Genomic DNA, 24,457 nt, shown 5'->3' with positions numbered 1-24,457 from the left:
ATGACATACATGTTCCAATAAATGTGTACTGTGCCTGTCAGTAAGTACAACACTGTACTTCATTTTCTTTTCTGCAAATAACAGTTAAATAACAAATGAATTAAATAAAATACAGTCTTCACTGGGGAAAATAGATCTTTATTTAGAATGCAGATGTTGTGTGTGTGTGTGTTTATTTTTGTGAGTGAGTGCAACACTGCAGACACTAGAAAGCTATTAAGCTAGCCTGCTGTCAGTGAGATGTACTGTTACACTGTCAAGCTGCCTCATAATTAAATAAACAGACCGCTCTACTTTGGGCTGTTCAGTCAAGCAAAGACCTCTTCTACTGTTAATGTGATCCGACAGTGCAGAGCTGTTCAGATGAAACTCTGTTATAGTTGCTCATGTATGTTAATAATATTATTCCGTTAGTATATGTTAAGAATAGCTGCGATCACTATAAACTGCTTTACTAAATTGAGTGAAGAAAACAAACTCAAATCAAATAAATTCTCTGAACTTTCCTGATATTTATTTCAGCCACAAATCAAGCAGGCTTTACAGCTGCATAATTAATCAACACTAAAATTACTCTTTGATTGCGGACTGAAAAATTTAAACCATGAGGACTATTATTATCCACAGCGCTACACATTCTACCATGACAACTCTGACATGACAGGTATTTCAAAAAAGTTACTGCAAAGTAGAACCCTTAAAATATTTACAATTAAATAGTTCACACTATATATTGATATAAAATGGGCTACAATTTAGAGTTCTGCTGGAAGGAGAGGGCTACAACAGGGCTGTGAAAAGTTAGAACAGAAAGTTAATTCAAAATATAACCAGAATTATTTCCAAATACATTCAGTATTTTCAAATTTCAATCACACAAGGGCAGCAATCTCAACCATTCAAACCACCTGTCAACACTTTCTTTCTCATGATTTTCTCATGGTGTCAGTGCATTTTGATGAAACCAGCTGTTCCATCCAATCCAAACAGGTCTGATCGCTGACCTGAGACGCAAATCACGAAGCAGATATTGCTTTAGGTGATAAAGTTGCTACATGCTTGGTGAGTCACTGAAAACACAATAAGACTATGTGGTACAGATAAAATTAAGTCACTGACATGCTGCTAGCATTAAGAAACCAAGGACCACATTTGTTGTTTGTACACTGCCACTCATTTGACTCAATTTCACCACCAAACTCAATAATGTGAATAAACAAGTTACTTCAACCAAAGGGGACATGGGGATCCATCCACATCAGTACTACCACAGCAATGTGATCATGGCAACAATGCCCCCCCCAAATGGTACTCTGTGATTAAATCATGTGCAACAAAGAACAAATTATAAATGCTGGTTGCTTTAATTCCATACTGTTCACAGCTTCTCAAATGATCAGGGCCCCACATTTACAACCACTGCAGACTGATTACAGATTACGAGGACCACTGTATTTGCCTCAGCAGGAATATCATAAGAGCATAAAGACACATCATGTCTTATCTTGGTTTAACTCCTTTCTGGTATTCAGTCAGGTATGCATTAGGAAAGGCTAGTTGTTTGGGCATTATGTTGTCTGGGCATCATGTCACTTTTTGTTTTTCTAAATATTAATATACATATATGAGAGGATGATTAACTAGAATTACACTAGAACATTCAGGAGACAGGGGTTCAACCAGTAGTGTGAGTGTGAATGCGTATTCTGGTGGTTGTGGGGACAAAATCTGTTTACACAGTCACATGGTGAGGACCTGCATTACTTATGGGGAACAAATGCAAGTCCTCACAATGTAAATCATTCAATATTAGGGTGAAGACTTTCTTTAAGGTTAGATTGAGGCTAGATTTAAGTTAAGGTAAGGGTTAGGATTAGGCAAGTAATGTTTATTGTTATGGTTAGGTGGTGGTTAAGCCTCCAGGAAATGAGTGTAAGTCTATGTAATGTCCCCAAAAGTGATGGAAACAAGACTCTGTGTGTGTGTGTGTGTGTGTGTGTGTGTGTGTGAATAATATAATGACAAATATTGCTATGATAGGTGAGGACAAGTCAGTTTTAAAAATGTTATATATTTCTGAATGTTACTTGCTCATTATAAGACTATCTATGAGTGAAAACTGTTGTAGTCTGTCCTGTTTTGGAGTTCGGACTTCCACTAGGTTAAAAATAGATACTACAATTGCAGTATTATCTATTTATAAACCACTGTAAAATGAGTTCTATTGGGAATCAACAGGATGGATGGCTCAGAGCATGATTGTATGAGCAAAGTTTCCTGATAATGGTTTCCTTCTAATGGTTTCATAATGTGATTTTCCCCATAATGCATGTGTAATATGGGTAAGTCTTATTCAAGGAAGGTATGAAGAAAGGTATGGTGAAATCATGTTCTTAATGCGCTTAATACCTAAATGTATTTATTTTCTATATTGATATGATTGTTCAGGTTCAGGCCTTCAACTGATAGCTCATGTGTCACATAGAGCTTGTGACTGATTTTGTGTTAGCCTTTCTATTTATTTCCGACATGAAATGAATAGAAAACATATTTTATTCAGGCTCTGATCATGTCATCTACAGGAGCACCACCACCTTTTCACTGCCATCCAATAACTGCAATGCAACCAATGCGACTAATGCAAAAACTAAAATAAAAAAAGACACACAGTAAAACATCCTTCATTTATATTCAAAACTGTCTCATTAATTGCCATTATGTGATACTGTCAATCCAATGGCCTCTTCAGTGCTTACTAATATGAAAATATTAATATGGAAGATAGATCTTTGTTGTATGCATAATGCCAGGGGGAATTTTTATTGATTGGACACATACGGACACGGTGTGGAAGAATCATTCCAGAATTCTTTAGACACCGTTTGGGGGAAGGAATCCCAACTTGAATCTAATTTCAAATGGAAATTTATAGATGCAGGTTCCACAGAAACTACACTGGCACAGAGGCAATTACCTAAAATATTCCTCTGAGCCTCTCACAGAAGGTCAAGAGAAAAAAATAAATATTATTGGTAGATCAAACCCAGAGAGAAGCCACAAAAACCTTCAAGGATTCTGAAGAGGCATGGAGCCCCTGAAGACTTTTTAATTAATTACAGAACAAGCATGCTTTAATTTAACCGACGCCTTGTCAGCACCTCAGCCTGAGACCAACCTCAGGGGTTGCTCAGGATGCGAACAGTTCTGAGTGGTTGGGGTGCATCTTTGCTGCTTTACATGCTAGTGTGTTCATTTCTGCATTTGTCTGCCACATGTTCACAAACTCAAACTGAACCATCCAGAATCTTATAAAATAATAATAACCTTGTTTAGAAGTATTTGTTTTAGAAGTATTACTCTCCCAACAAGTTATTCTTCCCCCCACGCTTCTCTCTCCCCTCTATCTTTCCCTCTATCAAACTGTTTCTCACTTCAAGCTCATTTTCTCCTATACTATCTCATCTCTCCTTCCCATTTCCTCACCCACACCACATTATCTCTCTGTGTAGCCCATGCCGCCTCTCTGTCACCTCTCTGCTACCCTTTTACTTTCTGTTTTACCTTTCTGCTCTATCATCCTCTCACTCACTTTTCTCTTTAATGCTTTTTGTCATCTTCTTTTTTTCTTTCTGTTGTTCTATTCTGCCTCCCTATCTCTGCCTTCCTCTCTCTCTCTCTCTCTTTGCTCCCTCTGTCTTCATTCCCCAGGGGGTATTATCTCAGTCGGAGGCAAATCTGCCCAATTATAAACCTCATCTCGTCTCTCTCTCTCTCTCTCTCACATACACACACACACAGCTCTCTGTCTTGCATGTACACAGTGGCATAAGCACAAATACATTCACACAAGCACAAAAAAACACCTTCCTATTTTGCTCTTCTTCACTGTCTATTTCATTGCCTCTCAACACACACAAACACACACACACACACACACTGACGCATACATGCTCACACACTACCTTTCCCCTCCTCTCTGTCACACCTTAAAAAGCCAATTATACACGCTTACTCCCTTTTCCTCTTCTCTCCTGCTCTCCCTACTTTCTTGCCATCGCCACACTGATCTGAAGTGAACCACAACTAAAAGAATGGAGAAAGAGGAGAGAGGAAGATAGAAGTAGACCCAAAACAGAGGATAGGGGAGAAGGTAAAAATGGCAAAAAGGAAAGAGGAAGGAGAGTGGATTGGATTAGATGAGTAAATTAGAAAGTGAATGGTAGAAAAGGGGGTAAAGGAGGAACAAGATGAGGAGTACAAGTTCATATAGTGAGAGAGCAGAGGAGAAGAGAGGAGAGGAGAGGAGAAGAGAAGAGAAGAGAGGAGAGGAGAGGAAAGGAGAGGGAGATAGCGTTAATTGCCTGGCGAGTATTAGTGCTGGGTTGACAGTTTCTTGTTGAGAGGAGAGCTGATTGGACGATAATGATGCTGACTGCTGAACTGCCGCACTGCTGACCCAATGGAAATAGAGGGAGAGGAAGTGGTGATAGTGGTAGTGGTTTTGGGGAGGCACAAGGCAGGGTGAATAGACAGAATGAAACATAAAATGATGAGTGAAAGAGAGAGAAATTAACACAGTGCTAAAAAGAAATTTGAGAAAGGAAGTATTATTATGTTGCATTTTCATTGCCACTGAGAGCTGCAATTACAGTGTTGAACTGTGGGTCCTGAAACATTTGCATATGTACACACACAAACACACACACAGAGACAGCAGTGTTTGTAAATGTTTTCTTGCAAACATCTTTAATATATTTTATTCATTGCTAGATTTAGGAAGCATCTCTAGCGCCTTACTATTCCTTCCTCCTAATTAAAGTTCTAATTTCAGACTAGCTCTTGGGTGCAAAAATAGGTTTAAATGACCTAAAGTCTGAAAAATGTTCTCACTTCAGTAGAACACATAATCTCACCCCTCCCCAGATCCAATAGGATCGTTTACAATCGATAGAAAATTCTCATTTTAGAATGAGTTTCACCATAGCTAAGGGAAAAAACACTGCTTCTGCGTCATGCACACATGCAGGTTTGCACCGTTATTGTTAGGACATTGCACTGACTGCCATTCAATGTGGATAGCCTAATTTACATTTTACCGTAACCAGGACCACAGAAATAATATTTTGATGCACTGACATCAGCCTTTGGACCTCATATGGACTAGTGACCTGGTCGGTGTTACACCGGAGGTATAGGTTAAAAAAAATACATACTTTCTCTCTCACACACGCACGCGCACACACACACAGAGCCAAGGTTGCTGACCTGACTATGATGCATCAGAACAGCAGGCTGGAGAAAACAACGACTAACATGACAATAACTAATGCATGCAGACCAGATACATGATACTGGCACTGGCCTGGTTCAAGACAGATGGGCCTCTAGGACTCACTTACCTCACTCCCTAATACTAGTACTAGTGTAAGAGACAAGTTAAGAAATGTAGGGAATAAGTGTGTTGTGTTTCAGTGCAGAGAAAAATCTTTCCTCTTTCCATACAGACTGCAGGCAGACATACCGTACCTCGTTGGTTTTGTGGCTCCAGGTCCAAGACTGTGTGTCCACTAAGATTACACAGCAACACGACTGCATTCTGGGTCATCCCACTGGTAACATTACTACTATTAGCCTACAGAGAGTAAGGAACAGACAGTTAGGTGGAGGGGATAATTAGGTTATAGGTCAGCCAACACTATCTTGTATCGGTTCTCTGTGCAGATTTTTTTTTTTCACACTTACTATCTAACATCAAATTCAATATGATGACTTTAGATAAATAACATAAAATAGATATAAGGCAGTGGACTTCCACACACTGAGCATGTTTATCAATCAAACAACATTTCAGTCATAGACTCATTTTTTTAAGTTAAGCTCACAGCACTGTAAACAGCACTCTCTTTTAAACTTTTCTGTTGTCTTTGTTGGGCACAAAGAGTAACTGAAGTGTAACTGACCAAACACACCAGTAGTGACCACAATCAACTTTAGAATCTGTTTTGTGAGTGTGAGTGTGTGTCACATATTGAATGTACTGATAACATACATACTTACACACAAACACAGAGCTGAAATTTTAAACTTTAGTTTTGTTTGCTTACACGTCTTATATGAGCTTCATTGATAGAGTTTTAGACCTTCAGCACAGTGTTGTCCCTTGAGGGTTGCACCATGAATGTATTACACGAGCCAGATATGGTGTGTATATGGCAAAATCAGTCTTGCGATGACTTTGTCCTAGGGACTAACCTCTGCTCCTGAGATCACTTTAAATGTTAGCAGGACACATATCACAGATGGCTTTTGTACTTGGTAACATATTTAACATAGTTGTCAAAAGCAGAAAATATTACCAAACAATATATTCACAAGGGAGACACTGTGAATTAGATGTTCTGTTTGAGATTATCTGATACAGTTTTGAGCAAGGATCAAATTAACTCTGCCTGTTAGAGAACGGTGTAGATATAATGTATGATAATGCACTGATATTGAAGAGACAAAAGGAGCAAGACTCCAGTCTCTACTTCCCTGTTACTCCTCTTAAAGCTTTAGCCTCAACATTCTCCCCCTTTACGTTTCCTCCCCTTCCCTTCACCTCTTTTGCCTTCTTACAAAACATCATCTCCTTCCTTCGACAGTAATTCACTTCTCCTTCCATCTCCTGCCCTCATTTCACTATTTGATCCTTTCTGAGATACACCAGCTCTGCCTGCGGGGTCTGTGCGCATCAGTGTGATCTGTGCATAGGCTGATAAGCCTGGCTGATTCTCATCATGTGCACTAGCCTGAGGCTGAAGAAGATGACATCAATTTGCACCGAGGACAACCTGCCTGTCAGTAACAACAAATGACAAAGCTAATATATTTTGATCCTTTTTGACTAATAAGCTGTAAAGGGCTATCACTGAAAGCATACACCTGACAAAGAGCAGTGAGGAATGGCAAAGTCAAATGAATTTTAATTTAGTGACTCACTGTCTTGCACTTCAACTCAGAGCATTCGATATGGATTAGTGGTGTATCTGCAGAATGCAGAAAACATACAGAATGTACAGGATTATGGAAGCAGGATTTATAGATGTATTTAACTACAACCTATTCTGATAGTTCTCCTGCACCCTTGGGCAGAGCAACCAACCAGTTCAAGAACCATGGTCTAGCCAGCTTCTTGAAGTCTTTTCATGTCTGGAGCAGAACTACTTCATCATCTAGGCAAATACTATTAGGTGAGCTTGTCCATGACAAGTGTGATCACCAGTGACAGGGGTAATCAATCCAGATCACAGTGTTTCAGGCAGCATAAATCAACTGAAATGTGAACAATACAGACAGCACTAACGAATCCTGACATGACTGTTTCAGACAGGAGTAAACAATCAGCAGAGGAGTTAATCAGGCTGTTGGATACAAGTGTTTAACATTCTGAATCAGCTAGTTGGGGCTAGACAGGCAGCCATGCAGAACACTGATTATATAGTGGATATGCGCAAGTGTGCAGAAACCATAAATAGTTTGCTGCGGCTCAAAGGCTTTGGTTTGCTGAAACAGACTGTACTGTATGTATTTGTGTGTTTATTACACTGCGTCAGCAAAAAGGGGTCAGGTGAAATAAATTGTTTACTGGAAACACTGTTATGCTTCGCTGATAACAGACAAGCTCTCGATGTTTGTGTGGGATCTTAATAGTGGAGTCCATTTTCTCACTCTATTAACCCTTCCTCCTCTCTATTGCTGACCTGCCAGTCAATTACACCAGCCGTCTAATAGGTCAGCACCACTCAGACTGATTTACATAAATACATCTATGAGGGTTAGGTAGAGCCAGTGAGAAAGGAGAGTTGAGGAAGGAGACAGAGTAAAACTGACCTGTAACCAAATACAGCAGAAATTCCATAGAATAATACCTTGATCACTGGGTCTTATTAGGTGACTATTTAACAGTCTGACTGATTTGTGATTTGCTGATTGGCTGAATACAAACTGATTGAGAGTGGTTTCTTACCATAATGAGTTGAAAGACCATTGGTAGGATCTTGCTGTGTTTGATCAACCTAAAAAGGAATGAGAAAAATACATACTAGACAGGTGATGGTGAGAAATGAATTTAATTTAGAGGCAATTCACAGCACTGTTCACACATGCCCACATGCACACATGCTGGGCAGTTTCATCTTCATTAAGGTTGGAGTTCCGCTACAATGACTCCTGTCTGGTACCAGTGGAATTGGGGAAAAAAGAGAGACGAAAAGAGGAGACACGATGAGAGCAGATGAAATGAGAGAAGGTGAGAGGGAAGGACACGGGAAAAGGAAATGAGAGTTAGGGAACAGATGAGGTGAGAGAAGATTACATTTGCCAAATAGGACAGAGAGAGCAGAAGATTAGAGGAAAGAGGAGAAGACATGAGCAGAGAATAGAGGCAGGGCAGAAGAGTGGAGGAACAACTTGACAGAAAGAGTGCAAACAAAAATGTGATGTGAATGAATCCACATTGAAAAATTAGAAGAAAATCCAAGTGGTTGAACAGAGAATGGGAGAGATTGATGTCTAAACAGGCAATGACATTCTGTCCACTTACTTATTAAAGTTCTTTGATTTGCAAACCAATTACTGTGTGGTTGGAGTGTCAACACGCATGCAGACACAATATGTGTGTGTGTGTGTGCATTTATGTGCATATCAAAGCCAGAGAGCATTCCAGCTGTAATGGGAACAAAGCCAGCTGAAGTCAGGCTGGTGTTAGCATGTTGAAGACAAAGTCCGTCCACTGATTAAAAAATCTGTCTTCACTTTTACTATGATTTATAGCTTGTCTTTCAGGCTTAAGATCACTTATGGAAACCCTTATTCAAACAAGCAAATACTTCAGTATTACGTTTGTTACGTTTAACCATTTCTTCAGATTTTGAGAGACTCTTGAGTTCAGCCATATGTACCACTAATATAACAGCAATCAAATGTATTGCAAATATGTGTCTTTTTTGTTGAATAGTAACCATCTCCATCATGCTGGGATCCTGTTCCTACTACCTGTAGGAAGAGTATGACTGTAGAAACATGGAGTTGTGAACACTGACTATATATCTGTAACAGCTTTTTACCTGCCACCAATGATCTACTTGGCACCATGGATGGCAGCTACTCTGTACCCTATGCTAGGCCTTTTGTGAATGGATAAATGTGTGTGTGTACATGCATATGAGTCTGTTTGTGTTTGTAGCTGTGATGGATGGACTCCCATTAGGTAGGTGACAGGCTGAGAGATGAGAGGACAGGCCAGGCCAGCACGACATGATAAACTGGACCACCTTTAAACTACCAGCCATACATCAACAGACAGACAGCACAGCACCAGACACTGAAAAAACCAGAGCACAACAGGCCGCCTATAATAAAAGAAACACAGGTGAGACCACCCTTGCTGCATAAGTCATACATCATCAGCATTAGCTTCATAACAAAGAATATGAAAACTTGAACATTATGAACAATAAATAGGATAGATTAACCTCTGCTCTACTAGTCATATAATCCTGCTGTCAGCTCTAAAGCTTAATCTTGGATGATTCTGAAAGGGCATCGTGGACCTTGTTATATCAAGTGAAAAGATAATGAGCACCAAAAATAGTCAGGAGGTTGTCTTAGCATTTCGAAGCTTTAGTCAAATACCCACTGTATATCACAAGGCACTGCAAAGTTCTCCCCTAGAGGACGGTCCAGTTATTCACAAATGACATACCTTAATGAGTTTTGTATCATCTAAAGAATATTTTAAAGTATTTTAATGCATTTATTCACACCCGAGAGCAGCCAAGTGAAACAGGGTGTTACATGCAATTACAGACTTTCAGCGTGCAAAAATGAACACCTTGGTGTTGTTAACACCTAATGATTCCACTTTTTTCTGGCTTACATAGACTTAGGTGTCCAAATTGACTATAGCAATTTGATGATGCAATGGTTTTGCAAAGTTGAGTCTGTCAAGCTATTAACTAAAGATAAAAGAAGAGCAAAAGAAAAAAAATGCCAGAATTATGAGATACATAAGATTTTTCTACACATTTTTCTACAACAAACTGAGTTTAACCAAGGAAAAACACTACACATCCAAACATATTTGGCAGACAGACATACGTATACACACTGAAACATACTTGAGTGTAGACACACATGTAAGCACGCAGCATAAGGTTCTTTGGCTAAAGGTCACAGTAAATGTAGTTGTTTGAAGGTGTGTCTGGGCTGTGATAATGCAGAGAGAAACAGCAGGCCGCCTTCCCAACGTTAATGTCCCCAATTTTCCATCTAATTACCGCTCGGCTGGCTTCATAGCCAGACTTATCTAACCAAGACCCAGGCAATTTAATTTCTGATTGTATAACCACAGTGATGGAGGGAGAGTCGTGGAGAGAGGGCACAGAGAAAGAGGGAAATGTGGACTAATGTTAATAAATTAGAGATGGTGAGAGAAAGAGAACGAGAGAGAAAGAAATGTAAAATACTGTTAATAATGTCAGAGGAAAAAAGAGTGAGAGAAAAACAGAGATGTAGAGAGAAGAGTGCTGACACCAATTTGGAAAGTTCACATCACTCTACTTGTGTCAAGGAAGGAGGAGTATGAGGAGACGTGGAGGAAGAGGGGGATGGAGAGAGTAATATTACTGATAAGAGAAGTAGGGGTGTTTTCAGCTATGAGGATGAACTTTGAACTCTGGGAGGGTGGGAGGGATGGACAGAGATAGAAGGAGAGTGGGATATTAGTGATAAGAGGTTTGTTGAGTTATTTTTGCTCAAGTAGATAAAATAAGTGGATGGAAGCTGGGAAAGGAAAGACGAAAGGACAAAATGGAAGGTTAACCATCATGGCTGTTGCAAATTAATACTTAGTATCGAAGAATGTCCATGTTGGGATCCCTACATGTTGATAATGACAGCATTTATTAGACTAAGTGACCAGAAGGTTGCTTGTCTTACATACAGCCAACGAACTTCTGGGTTATTAATTTTATTCACTTATTAACTTATGAACTTTATTCAACTTAATCAATTATGTTTTACTATTCCATAATTTGGCTTAATAGCGACTACTTGGGAGGGAAACTGCACGACTTTATCTCCTAGTTTCACTTGTCTTGTCTTGAGTGAGAAGGTGATGCATGTTGACTCATGCCACCGCATCAGCTAACACTCTATCCCCGCCCCCCCCACCACCTGTCAATATTTTCTCACCTTCCCAATGTTTCCTTTCCACCTCATCCATCCAACTCAATTTCCCTTGTTATCTTTTTTGTACTTTCTTCTTCTATCATTCCTTCCATCACTCCACTCCAATTCTTAGCTTCCTCATTTTCTTCTCTGCCTCCTCTTTTTACAACATCATGTTCTGTCTCTGTCAACAGCGGCAAAAAGAAGACGGATGACCAGAAAATCAAGACTAACTGACAGCTGCTGTCAGACCACATCTATCAAACACGCATACATCAGTGCGCACATGAGTACACACACGAGTACACACACACACACACACACACACACACAGGTGAGTCATCTCATGGTTAGCCAAGGGATCAGCAAATTCTCTGTGCAACCAAACCTGTAAACACATCATTACCTCTTTATTTTGGTGTCAGATGACTGCATCCTCAAGACATGTTTTTCCTGAATAGTGCATTACTTCAACATTATGCAGTATTGAATTTTACCTTAACGCCAGCAATAATTTTGACTCAGTGTTGTGTATTTGAAGAGTGTACACTTGTTAACAAAGCTTTTCAGGAGTTGCTAGTGTGGCAAGATATATCAGCCCAATATGCCATGTCTTCACACATCAGCTGATACAGCACCTTATGCATTCAACTAAACTGATTACTAGCACAGAAAAACACTGGAAACACTGGCTTTAGAAGGGGTATAAATGGTCTTGTTGAATGTAGATTACCAGCAGTGGTACAACTATACTGATGTTGCTATTAGCTCTGAATTTATATCAGCTATGTCAATAAATAAATGATTTATTTATTGATGTACTGTACTTTGCATGTGTGTATGGAGACGTGTGCGAAGATGTGAATAAAAAACACTTAGTAGCGATTCACAGTGCTGAACTGGGAATGACTGACCTTGGCATTAAAACACTGCAGACAGAGCACCTAAAACTGTGTTTGTATTTGTTCAAGTCTCTGCAAGGTCTCCAAAACACAAAACACAAAACACTACCAAAACTTGGTCTTGGAAAAAGAACCAGAATAATAAAGTCAGAAGCATCTCCACTATATGGACAAAAGTATTGGATCACCTGAACATTACCCCAGCAGGGACTTTAATGACATCACATTCTGAATACATAGACAGCTTTGCAGCTACAACAGCTTCCACTCTTCTGAGAAGGATTTCCACAAGATTTTGGAGTGTTTCTGTGGGAATCTCTGCCTATTCAGAAGAGCAATTGTGAAGTTAGGCACTGATGTTGGACCAAAAGGTCTGATGCACAATCTCTGTTCCAGTTCATCCTAAAGGTGTTTGATGGGGTTGAGGTCAGGGCTTTGTGTGGGTCAGTCAAGTTCTCCCACACCAAACTCATCCAACCATGTCTTTATGGACCTTACTTTGTGCACTGGGCCACAGTCATGCTGGAATAGAAAAGGGTCTCCCCCAAACTGTTATCACAAAGCTGGAAGTATAGCATTGTCCAAAATGTCTGTATGCTGAAGCATTAAGATTTCCTTTTAATGGAAGTAAGGGGCCGAGCCCAACCCCTGAAAAACAACCCCATCCCAATACTTTTGTCTATTTAGTGTACATATTGCCGACATAACATTATAAGTATTTTAAGAAGGAATAGCATACAGTATTTTCAGAGGTGAGTCCATGTCTAGAAGAAGAGACTGACCAGCATCTATAGCTTGCCTTTGAGTTTGTGTTGTTGTACATACGACCCTGCATATCTGGGTAATACAGTTTTCTGTGCTCTTCATTGCACTGTGTTGTGCTGATAATGGAACAGTACTGTAGAGTACAGTAATGTTTTGTTGTATGACAGATTCAGTGTCTCTGTGTACACTACCTGCACATCTGCGTGCTGTGTTCAGTCATTGATACCAGGAGTTTGAGTGCGTAGAGTGGAATAGGCTCAGCTGCTTGCAGAAGAGTCTCGTACCTTGACATAAACATCCACAAGTACAATATTTGGCTTTAGTAGTGTTAAAAATTGATGCTTTGTTCTGATCTTTAGTAACAAAGTGTAAACTGGAACAGATCTGGAGAGAGGGTGGAGAAGAGGGGGAGGGGAGAACTAGAGTTATAATCAGAGGAGTAGTGGGTAGAGAAGCAGAGCAGAGAATTTGAGTGGCAAAAGGGGGAAGAAAGAGGAGATATCTGAGTGTGAGTAGGTAAAATAGGGGTGGAAATAAAGGTAAACAAGTATCATATGAGGCAACCATGAGAGAAAAAAATTAAAAAGATAGATATAATAATGGCATAAAAGTAGACAGAATAGGTCCACATAGATGATGTGAAGCACAGTGTAAAAATACACCACTAATGCCAACATCTACTTTGTCATGATGTAAATTTTTGCAAACTGTATTTTCACAAAAAAAAAACAGGCACTCCCAAAATCTGTTTTAATCATATCAACACATGCACACTCTCTCCCCTTCATAAACACATGCAAAGCGTCTTCACTATTATCTGCATCATCCTCTTTCTCACAGATGGTGGTTTCTCATTCACTTCTGACTACTAACATCTGCTAACTGCTAAAATCTTTTCAGCCTGGCAGTTTCTGAGTTGACTGAAAAATGTTGGTGATGACATTATTTGGGTCTAAAGTACTTTCCAGTTTCCTCTTTTCTCTCTCATTTCTTCTCTGACATCTCAATGTATATACATGTCCTGACATAGCAAGGGAATTTACTCCAACACTAGCCAGTGGTTGAGATCAGTAAATTCCACAGTTCATGTGGCTGGCTGTCCGTGCTGCACTTTTTACATGTTTTTACATTTACATAAAATATGTTCATTACTGATTATATTAGGATGAACAATATGAACGAGGGCCTCCATGGGCCATGACAAGACTGGCAAAAAAATAAATAAAAAACTAAATAAAAAACCAAGAAAATGAGTTCGACATTGTACAATTTATAAGGGTTTGCTATCCCAATTAGTCTTCTTCTAAAGCTCACCTGCATTATCACCTGCTTTTGCTAAGCCAAAATGATTCTTCTAATGATAATTATCAGTATTAATAATTTGAGATTAAATTTTTTTTTACCTCCAACTGTTTTGGGCCTAAATACTGCAACTACATGCAGCTAGTATTTACCAAAAAGAGTGGGAACAGCACTTGCACCAGTTTCTAAGTATGCTGGACTTGTTTGAAGAATGTCTTAGTTAAGGGAAATGTTGCTTTCTGAAATTTAAAAACAAATCAATAACAATATTCACAACAGAGGGTAGGACTCATGTGATGGTCTAATTTACACAAATTCTAAATATCACAGTTAATTTGGTTATGTTGTATTGATGTTAAACATTCTCCAAACACAACCTAAAACCTAAGAGGAAACCACAGACACTGCCAGGCACTTAAGCGGATACTTAGAAAGAGTCAGCCAACCTTGGGAGCAGTAATTTAGAGATGAGAGCTGAGATTTGACTGCAGGAGCTTCCATCATCTAGTCCTTGTGCCACCATTCCTCCTTGTTTTCTGCTCTCTTTCTTTTCCTCTGCCTCCTCGTCTTCCTCAGTTCCATCACTCTCATGGACCAGCAGGACAAGACTGAGTTCGGACAGCAACCTCAAAACAAATACTGACCACTCCACTGGAACACACATACACACAGAAAGAGGGAGAGTATTTATATGCCATGCAAGAATTCTTTAGTGTACACATAGATATTGTATGTGTGTATAGTCAGAAGTAACTTTATAGCCTTCTCAAGCTGGGCTAAGAAAATGTTTCTTAGTTGCATTTTTGTTTCCAAGGGGACCATAATATGCAAAACTGACATCCACATGCACAGCACCATACATAATATCATATGAGCATAACTCTACTTGGTAATTGTTGATTCAGAGACAACACTAATGCCAAATTGTGAGATTCAACTTCAAGATTTCACACAAGAGTTCAAGAAAATGTATTTATGTACTTTATAATCAACAAAGTACATAAATAGCTTAATAAACTGAACCTAGTAAATGCCAAACAGTAGTATAATATATACTGTACTGTACTATACTGTACACACTGTATGTAGTACAAAAATATAGATACTATACTATGTACAAACTTAGAAAAACAGAGGAGGACTTAAGGTTTCAAGTTATTTTAGAGTAGCACAGTGTAACATGATAACAAATCACAAGGAAATACAGCGTTAATGGCCCACACAAAACAAGGACATCATTTCACCCTGAGAAACTGGTTGTCATTCTGGGAACCACAGAAACCAAAACGTAATGACTCACTGAGGGTCAAAAACCGAAACACTGCAGTGGATAATTACAACGAAGCTTTTCACTCGATACTGCAGAGATTTTTAATGACTTTGCCTCTCTTGCTCACCATCTCCCTCTTCTTTGCAATTCCCTCTCTACACACACCTTTCCCCATCAGACGATTATTTGTGATATGCATCCATCTCTTCATCCATGGATGTATGTACAGTATCTGTTTTTCTTTTTAAGATTATTTTTTGGCATTTTTGTCTTTGTTTGATAACAGGCGGGAAATGAGGGGGACAAAAGGGGCTGTCACAGGCAACAAAGGTTGCTGACTGGAGTCTTCTCATGTTCTCCTTTCCATTTGTCATTTCCTCTGTTCTTTTTTTCTCCTCCTCCCTCACTCTGACATTTACTTCCATTTCCAATCTCTTGGTCTCTCTTCCATCTCAAAAATGGCCTACCGTCTTTCTTACCATTTCTGCTGAAAGCCAGTGTTGTCAGAGGAGGTAGGATGGCATCCACAACCTTCAGGAGACATAAGTAGACAACAAACTTTACCACACTGTATTGTCCTCTAGTAAAATAAGAATCTAGCAGAATTATTTACAACCTGGTTTTACATACAGTAAGATCTGCACTGAGAGCTGTGGACATGAAACAACTCGTTACAAAACAGACTGAAAGAACACTACTGCCAAAGTGCTGCAAGCTTTTATATGAAGAAGTTCATATTCAATCTCACTATACATAAACAGTATAAATATAATCAAGGATTCCATTTGGTCCCATATTCTATCTTTTGGGGGGGAAAAGGTATCAACAAAGCAATTTTAGCCTTTCCTCTGAAAATCTACTTAAAATACAGAAAATCTAAAAACAGGAGGCGTTTTTATATTAAACTGAACAGAAGACACTGTACTATATTAATTCAGTGGGCATCAACCACACAGACCACTGTCAGAGGATCAAATTACTATGGAAATGTACTGCTGAATGATATCTTTGATCAAACACACGCAGATAAACAGGCACGCGCGCACACACACACACACACACGTACTTCAACAAGCCCTTATTTAGGCATGAATCTGTATTTCATGAATTTGCATGATTTCTAATATTACCATAGAAACAACACTAATGCTGAGCGAGTGTGTTTGAGGTCATTACATTGAAAGCAAGAGAAAGGAAACTACAAAGGATGTTGTCCGCCACTTAATGGTGTATGTATTAATATCGCAACCATCAAAAGACTAGATAGAGAGAGAGTGTGTGTGTGTGTGTGTGTGTTGGGGGGATGACGACCAATTTCTCTGAACTACGAACTATGGCTGGCATGTCCCCTCACGGCCTGAAATCCATTCTTTCCTTCATTTTCTGTTTTTGCTCTCTTATCTAGCTACCCCTCTGCGTATTGTACAACTGTACAAAAACTCAGGTTTTCCTCTTACCAATTAACTCAAGATGAATTTCCTTCATTTTGCTTTGCAGCAGTACAAAAATAGTACTATATATGAAGCTGTACTACATTGCACAGCATATATTTTTTATTTGAACTTTTTTTTTAGTATTTGCAAATCTCAGGCAATAGCTGGTCTTCTGAAATTCTACTCCTGTTTCTTCTGGTAAACAAACTTACAAACCTCATGTGTACATTGCTGATTAGGCAGTGCACAAAACTACTTTTTTCCCAATATACATGCTGTGCTGAAGCTATTGTGTATGATTAATTCAGCAACAAATAGGCTATTGTTAGCAAGCAGCTCCTAAATACAGACATGCTCAGTCTTTGTCTTACTAGAAGACTGAGGGGTTGTCAGTGTGGCAAGCCAAGTTGAAAAGAGGATGGTGGTGTTCCATATTTGCCAAAGTAAGAAACCCAAGTAGTGTTAATCAACTTTGTTGTCTCAGTTCCATATTGTTTAATACCACCAGTTGGCTTTTCCCATAACTGACTGTTGCACAGTATTAGCATTGAACTCTGTGTGTTGTATCTAAACTATGGGGCAATCTCTTTTATTTCTGTTTTGTGTTGTTTTTTTCCATTCTTCCATGATGAAGGTTTTTTAAAATACAGTAACTCAAAATGTAAGGAGTCAACCTTTGTGGCTGTATTTAATGTAGTAACACCATGTTCAGTGAATGAAGTGAATTTTAAATTCAGTTTGTTGGTTCCAATTGTTAAAGGTTTGTGTAGCCTATAAAGAGTTTTAACTCTTCCATATAACAGTTCAATAATAACTGTGACAACTGACACACTTAGTTAATTCCTCCCCATCACTACTTGGTTAAAATGGATAACGCTCATATAAATGACTAACATTTTACATATGCCATAGTTTGAAAGTGATTTGCATACAAAAACAAGATTGTGGATGCAACATTTATAGCAAACTTTGTAACAAGGTTTCAGAAATGTAAACTAACTCAAACATGACTGTGTGTCCTTGGCCAGCAGGCAATAAAAGTTAATCTGAGCTGGCTGGTGGTAATTAAAGTGTCTTCCTGTGTTATTGACTATCAGTAGCAGCAAGCCTCTTCTTTGCTCCTTTCCTCTTTCCCTCATCTCTTTTCTTTTCTCTCCTTCCATCCCGTCTGCTTCCTGCTGCTCTCCACTTCCATACGTCAATAGTCATTAAACACAATCTCATCGTCCCATTCCATGCACATACACATTTGTTCACACACACACACACACACACACACACACACAGATGTGATGAGGCTCTGTTGGTTCAATAGTTGATTAGTGTCTCGTCTAACAATGCATGATTTGACTTTGTCTTCTGACCACTAATAGACAGGTTTAGTGGACTGGAAGACAAACACTGAATACAAAATCACTACATGAAATGTACAAAAATGGAGATATTGATGGAGACACTTTACAATACAACTTTTATAGCTCTCACTCTGCAAGCTTTCCACCACATTAAAGGAACTTATGTATCTTGTTTTTTCTAAATGAGCAAACAGTTGAAAATCTGAAGTGTAACAGAAAACCAAGATGAAGACAGGTCGTCTCCAACGTCCTGTCAAAGGTAATGTACTTTCCAATTGTCGCTGAATATCACAAGACACCTATCCCATATTTCTTTACTAACTCTCATCAGAAACAGACACACGCACACACAGTCTGCTGCACCAGGGAGACAGTGAGTCAGGAAGAAAGTCAGTTACATATTTGCTGCATGCATACTCACAACACTATGATGTGGAGTGGTGAGAGCATGGTGCTGACTCAGGACTTCCACAATGGACAGAGACGTTCTAATCATCTCCTCACATGCTGCTGCACCTAACAGGGAGTCAGATATTATTCAGCTCTATTAAATCATTTCCTCATTAAAAGTGGAGGATGATCTTCTAGCTTAACTGACAGATGAGCATATTCAATTTGTGAGTTAACAGCTGGAGTGTGCTAGTTGATATTATTGAACCCCATTGGCCTTTCCAGATGCAGTGCATTTTGGTTGACCCTGCACTCTGGACCTTATTTTGCACACCGGTTTTTGAAATTCACTGCCACATCTGTCTGTACAAGGCTGCATGTATCAGTATCTATCCACAACTTGCAGATATTAATATATTTTTAATAACTTTAATGATCAAAAGATGACTGGTGTGTTGAAATGTGAAGACTTCACAACTAAACTTTGCTAAAAAGAAAGTATTTTTATTTTCATTTTATTTTATTTCCAAGGAGAAAAAGCAGATAAAGCAAAATTACCACTAATATAAAAGCATTCCTAAGATAGGTGTGTGTGTGTGTATACACACACCTATCAACCACAACATTAACACCACCGACAGGTGAATAACATTAATCATCTGCTTACAATGCAGTGTTCCAAGGGGAAACGTTGGGTTCTGTCAATCATATGGATGTTCTCTGACACACAACACCCACCTAAAATACACTGCCCCCCATGGCATCAGGTCTTCACGTCAGCAGCAGCCTTTCCCACAGCTGGGCAGTGCATCCCGTCACATTTCAAAAACACCTCAGGAATGTCTCAAGTACCACAACAACGACCTGCAGACTCCCCAGATCCCAACCTGATCAAGAATCTCTGGGATGCGCCGGAATATGCCAAATCCACCCTCCCACCAAGTGGGGCCTCCCACTTGGGGAATGGACACACGACCTCTGGGGGTGTTTTGTGGACACTGGCATGGGAATGTTGGATTCTTTGAGTCCTGTGCATTGTGGGTGGGTGGTGTGTGTCAAAGACCATCCACATATTGTTAGAATCCAAGGTTTCCCCACAGAACATTACAATGTAAACAGATGATTAATGTTATTCACTTTACCTGTAAGTGGTGTTAATATTGTGGGTTATGTATAAGTGTGTATGTGTGTATGTGCATGTGTGTAAATTATATATCACGCACTCACCCAAAGCACTGGTCAGATTCGTTTCATTGGACTCTACAGAGGTAATGAAATTCTGTGAGAAAGAGAGAGGGAACAAATGATATATCAAATAGGTAGTAAAGAAATTTAGTTTAGCATAGTTTTAATGAACTGTATCAGCAATGGATGTTTTAATTTTTCGGACATGCACTGATCAATACAAGCCGCTGTGTTGTGCCGTTTTCGTTCCTAAATTTCTCCCTGCCAAAATATTTAAGGAGCACACTGAATAACAATTCTGCTCTAAATACTGTCTTGGGATACCACTATATATTTTAACTTGTTAAAGTAACTGAAATTCAAAATGTCAGTGAATCCTATTTAAAGTGTCATTTTTTGCCTTAAGTTTGCAAAACCATCACTCCATTGAACAGGTAGATAAAGACTGCTTATCTAAACATGACTGTTGGTAATTCTGTATTACTGAACACTTACCAGCAGCAATCCAATTTGAGCTAAGAACTTTGCAGTTACTATGTGAGATCTAAAGACCTGTGAGAAGACAGAGAGGCAGTCACAAAAAAGGCAGGTGGTGATGGCATGACAGAAAGAAAAGGGAAGAGCAGAAATCCACAGAACATTATTTTTCTAGCAGGTTTTTCATACACAAACCCAAATGATGTACAGTGTCACAACACCTAGTCTATTACTGTGCTGAACAACGAGGATGGGTACTGACAAACTGTGGAAAACTTTACAGGAAATAATACTACAACATTAAAATCAAATGAAACTCGTTTTGGTCCAAGCTACCTGTGATAATAGAAGTTCCAGCACTACAGACATTGTTGGCAACGTGTGTTTAAGCTGTCTGGTCTGAGCTGTTGATGGGTGTCTCCTCCCGATTACACCTCGCAATACACTTAAGACATCCTCTAGAGAAAGCAGAGGAGACAAGATAAGAGAACACAAAAGGAAATAAGAAGGGATGAGATCTGAAGGCTAATGGAGTTTAAGTTTTCCTTTTAACCTGACTTTCCTTAATGTTTTAACAGGCTCAAAAGTAAAAAAAAAAAAAAAAAGTCATTCTCAAACATAGTTCTGAATGAATGGAGGAGGAGAATTATGAGTTCTTAAATTAATTTGGAAATTCATATCAACATGTGTCTGCAAAATACACACAGAACAAACACACGCAAATTGAGGGGTATGATGTGTGTCCGTGTGTGTGTGTCTGTACCCAGAATCAGTGGTGCAGTGCTACTCAGATATACAATCAGTAAATCCAGACACTGAGACAGGTATCCTGATTGGTTGGGGTTCTCTCTTAAGGGAGTGGCTTTGCGCAGGTCTCTCTCCATGTACATCACAAGTCTAAAGAGAAAGAGACACACATGCATTGCGTGTCACAAAATGTTTGTAGCATTACTGATAAATTCAGGTTGCAAAGATGGAGGCTTTGGTAAACCAAGATTTAACCAACATTTTGTTTTACTGTTCTTTCCTTCATGTAGTCTACTGCTCCACTCGTTGTGAGTTGCCCTGAAGCAGCAGGTTAATGACCAATATGTACATGACAAAACAATGCAGGCACATGACCAATATGATTCATGTCAATGAGCTAAAAAAATCTGACTGGATGCATAGAAAGAAGGGAGACTGGCTGGAAGAGATACAGACAGACAGACCCTGAGTATGAGAACATTTTTATTCTCGTCAGACTGCTTGTATCGAACAGTAATCAATAATATTATATTCACAAATTCAGAGCAGAACGGAAAGGTTACCACTGCTAACTGATATTCATCACTTAGACACAAACACACCCACACAAGCACAAACAGCATGAATGCAGATGCATGCAGAGAGATTCAGAGAGGTCATATTAGTTAACAAATATTGATTCTAAGCTTTAGAGTGGCAATGGTGCAAGGGCAGTGGGGGATTATTAATTCAGTATTTTGCCTCATAATGCTGCATAAGAGATTAGCAGCAAAGCTTTACAGTTATATGGAATCTAACACAACTACAGGTGGATTACTAGGTGTCCACTGAATTTCAGGGGAGCTCTAATAGCAGGAACTTATCTTGTTTTGTTATTATCATGGGTTTAGTGCAAAGCAAAACGTAATTTGTACCACTAACTTTAGACTCATTAGATACCTTAATAGCATGTTATAGATATTAAAGACAATGATAGAACATACAGACACACTGACAGACACAATGACAGAATTAACAATGACAATGCACATTGAAAACAAATACAAAAAAGAGCATGAGACAGAAGAGAAGTTCATACAAAAAAAAAAACAGCGTAAGCATCAAAAAATGCTAAGACCATGTCAAGTTCTATGAGGTATCTATTAACTACTTAAATGGATATTGAGCAAAACCAGTAAACTCAGCATCATACACCTTATCTTCAAATTGAGCTTTTGAAAAACCACGAACCCAGTCCAAGAATACTTTTCTCTTGCATTTCCAAACAATCAAGACTGCTCTGTGCGAGCAGAACAAACTGAATAGAGGGATTAATTTAAACTGTACTTGGCAGAGAACATACATATCAGCAGCCAAACCCAGGTCAGTGAAGGCAAGCAGTGGTGGGTAGCTCACGTATTGCTGCTGCAGTGGTTGAACTACGAGTGGTATGAAGATAACTAATAATACACTAGCAATAACAAGATTAAAGTTGGTATGGGTTTCTTTAAAGGGTGTGTAATATATCAAGTTTTCCAAACTCTCATTCCACAGTTTCAATTCTCCTGTAGATTGTGAGTTAAATCTGCTAAAAAGATGTTTTGTTGTTTCATAGGTGAACAATTTAGTTACAACTAGTATTACCATACAAGGATTCGTGGAATCCGACATGTTTGGAATTTTTTATGTTGTCTCATATATGAGATGGGTTTAATCGCACTTTAAGATAAAGGCTAACACCAGAATGCTAATGTTCAGCAGGATTTAATATGTACACATGTTGATCAGCTTAGTTTTGCATATTGGCATGCTAATATTTTCTAATTAGCACTTAACACGAATCATAGCTGAGGGTGATGGGAGGGCAATTACTTTTGCAGGTATTTGGTTAGAAACAGTGAGACTCTGACCTGGTGAGGTACTAAGTAATGCTAAATGAAAAATAAAGGGATCACCAAAGTTAATACAGTTTATCCTGACTGGGATTTGAAAGTGTGTTGCTACACATATCATGGCAATTGATCCAATAGCTGTGAAGATATTTGACAAATATCAAGCTGGGGGTAGCGATAGAGTAAAATAGTGGAGCGACCAATCAGCTGTTAAATTCCCATACAAGTCAACATCGCCTTCCCAAGACCAATGCTGTTATAGTTGTCAAAAATAAGACTGTTTGTTTGTTGAATTATTGTATGCTATGTCCTTTTTACAAATCATTTCTGATGTAGACAAACCTTAAGCAGTGTTCAACGCTATTTAGTCAACGAACGCAAGAGCAATAGTACAGTCACGAACAGAACATGTGTTTGATTTTTAGTGCCAGGTGATCCTTTACATTTGGTTCAATCATCACTTTATCTTCAACAGCATCAATGACAACATTAACTGATGACCTCACAAGCCTCAAATACAATGCAATATTTTATCCTAATATAAAACGCTAATCAGTATATCTTCTGATATACTACCAAACCAAACATTGATGCATGCTTGGGTAGTTATTTGTCTGTATCTCCAAACGGTTCTATGCCTGCTTCCTGACTGTCTGCCTATTTGTCTCCCTGCTGGACTTCTGCCTGTGTGTTCTTCTATTAGTCTTGCAGCCAGTTTTTCCCGATAGCTAAATAAAGAGAGACAAACTTGCCACCTCCCTGTCAGTCACAGTGGGAGACATACAAAGTACTCACACACAACTGACCTGCAAGTGGCCTGCTCTGTGTGTGTGTATGTGTGTGTGTGTGTGTGCTGATGTGTCTGCCACTGTTGAAAGCCATCACACTCCACTCCCAATGGCAATTTTGACACTTCCTCAGTGAGGCCTGTGCAAGTTTATCTCATCCCGGCAAACACACATACATGCATGCACACACACACACACATTTTCACGCCACTGAGGAGCTAATTAAACAGAACGTGCCTGGGTGAGAGCAGGACTGAGAGAAAGACGTGTGTGTGTGTGTGTGTGTGTGTGTGTGGTTGAATCATGCAGAGTGCTCGGTGGGAGAGAGATGGGCAGGTCAACTCTGACAGCTCCAACACAGTGAACAGAGGGAGAGCGAGTAAGAGAGAGAGAGAGCGAGAGAGAGAGAGAAAGAGAAAGAGAAAGAGAGAGAGAGAGAGAGAGAGAGAGAGAGAGAGAAGCAACGAGCTAAAGAGAGGAATAAAAGCTCCTTCATTCAGTTTTGGAGTAATGTTTGAGAGGAGCTTGTGGTCGGACTTAAGGAGTTAAGTTATTTATCATATCTAAATATAAGACAGTAAAGTCAGAACAGAGACAAGAGCTCAAGCATATGATGCTCTTATATTGGGCTGTAATGTCAGTAACAAAGGCCCATCAAAATGATCCTAAATGAAGATCATGCTGCTTTATTTTATTTTATTTTCAGCCGTGGCCTAGAGGTTGGAGAAGAGGTTTGTGATCGGAGGGTCACTGGTTTGATT

General features: G+C 39.2%; 1 protein-coding gene across 13 annotated transcripts in view; it reads right to left on the bottom strand.

The window, feature by feature from the left end:
* The window catches only part of ulk4 (unc-51 like kinase 4), a 71,592-nt gene that overhangs the window by 14,940 nt on the left and 32,195 nt on the right, over positions 1 to 24,457 (bottom strand). For 9 of the 13 annotated variants that reach the window (XM_046400502.1, XM_046400504.1, XM_046400505.1 and 6 more), the window contains 10 exons: positions 21,054 to 21,187; positions 20,627 to 20,748; positions 20,309 to 20,365; positions 19,856 to 19,907; positions 18,660 to 18,754; positions 15,930 to 15,981; positions 14,627 to 14,831; positions 13,070 to 13,162; positions 8,009 to 8,057; positions 5,527 to 5,632 (listed from right to left, as the gene is read on the bottom strand). In XM_046400502.1, the coding sequence (XP_046256458.1) occupies positions 5,527 to 5,632; positions 8,009 to 8,057; positions 13,070 to 13,162; positions 14,627 to 14,831; positions 15,930 to 15,981; positions 18,660 to 18,754; positions 19,856 to 19,907; positions 20,309 to 20,365; positions 20,627 to 20,748; positions 21,054 to 21,187 (965 nt within the window). Of the gene's footprint in view, positions 1 to 5,526; positions 5,633 to 8,008; positions 8,058 to 11,247; positions 11,396 to 13,069; positions 13,163 to 14,626; positions 14,832 to 15,929; positions 15,982 to 18,659; positions 18,755 to 19,855; positions 19,908 to 20,308; positions 20,366 to 20,626; positions 20,749 to 21,053; positions 21,188 to 24,457 lie in introns of those variants that run through there. The other 4 variants (XM_046400511.1, XM_046400510.1, XM_046400500.1 and 1 more) reach the window with 3 other exon arrangements.

Source organism: Scatophagus argus, chromosome 9 (assembly GCF_020382885.2).
Source record: "Scatophagus argus isolate fScaArg1 chromosome 9, fScaArg1.pri, whole genome shotgun sequence".
NCBI classification, from domain to species: domain Eukaryota; kingdom Metazoa; phylum Chordata; class Actinopteri; family Scatophagidae; genus Scatophagus; species Scatophagus argus.
The sequence above is the reverse complement of the archived record's forward strand: the minus strand, read 5'-3'. Positions and strand labels throughout refer to the sequence as shown.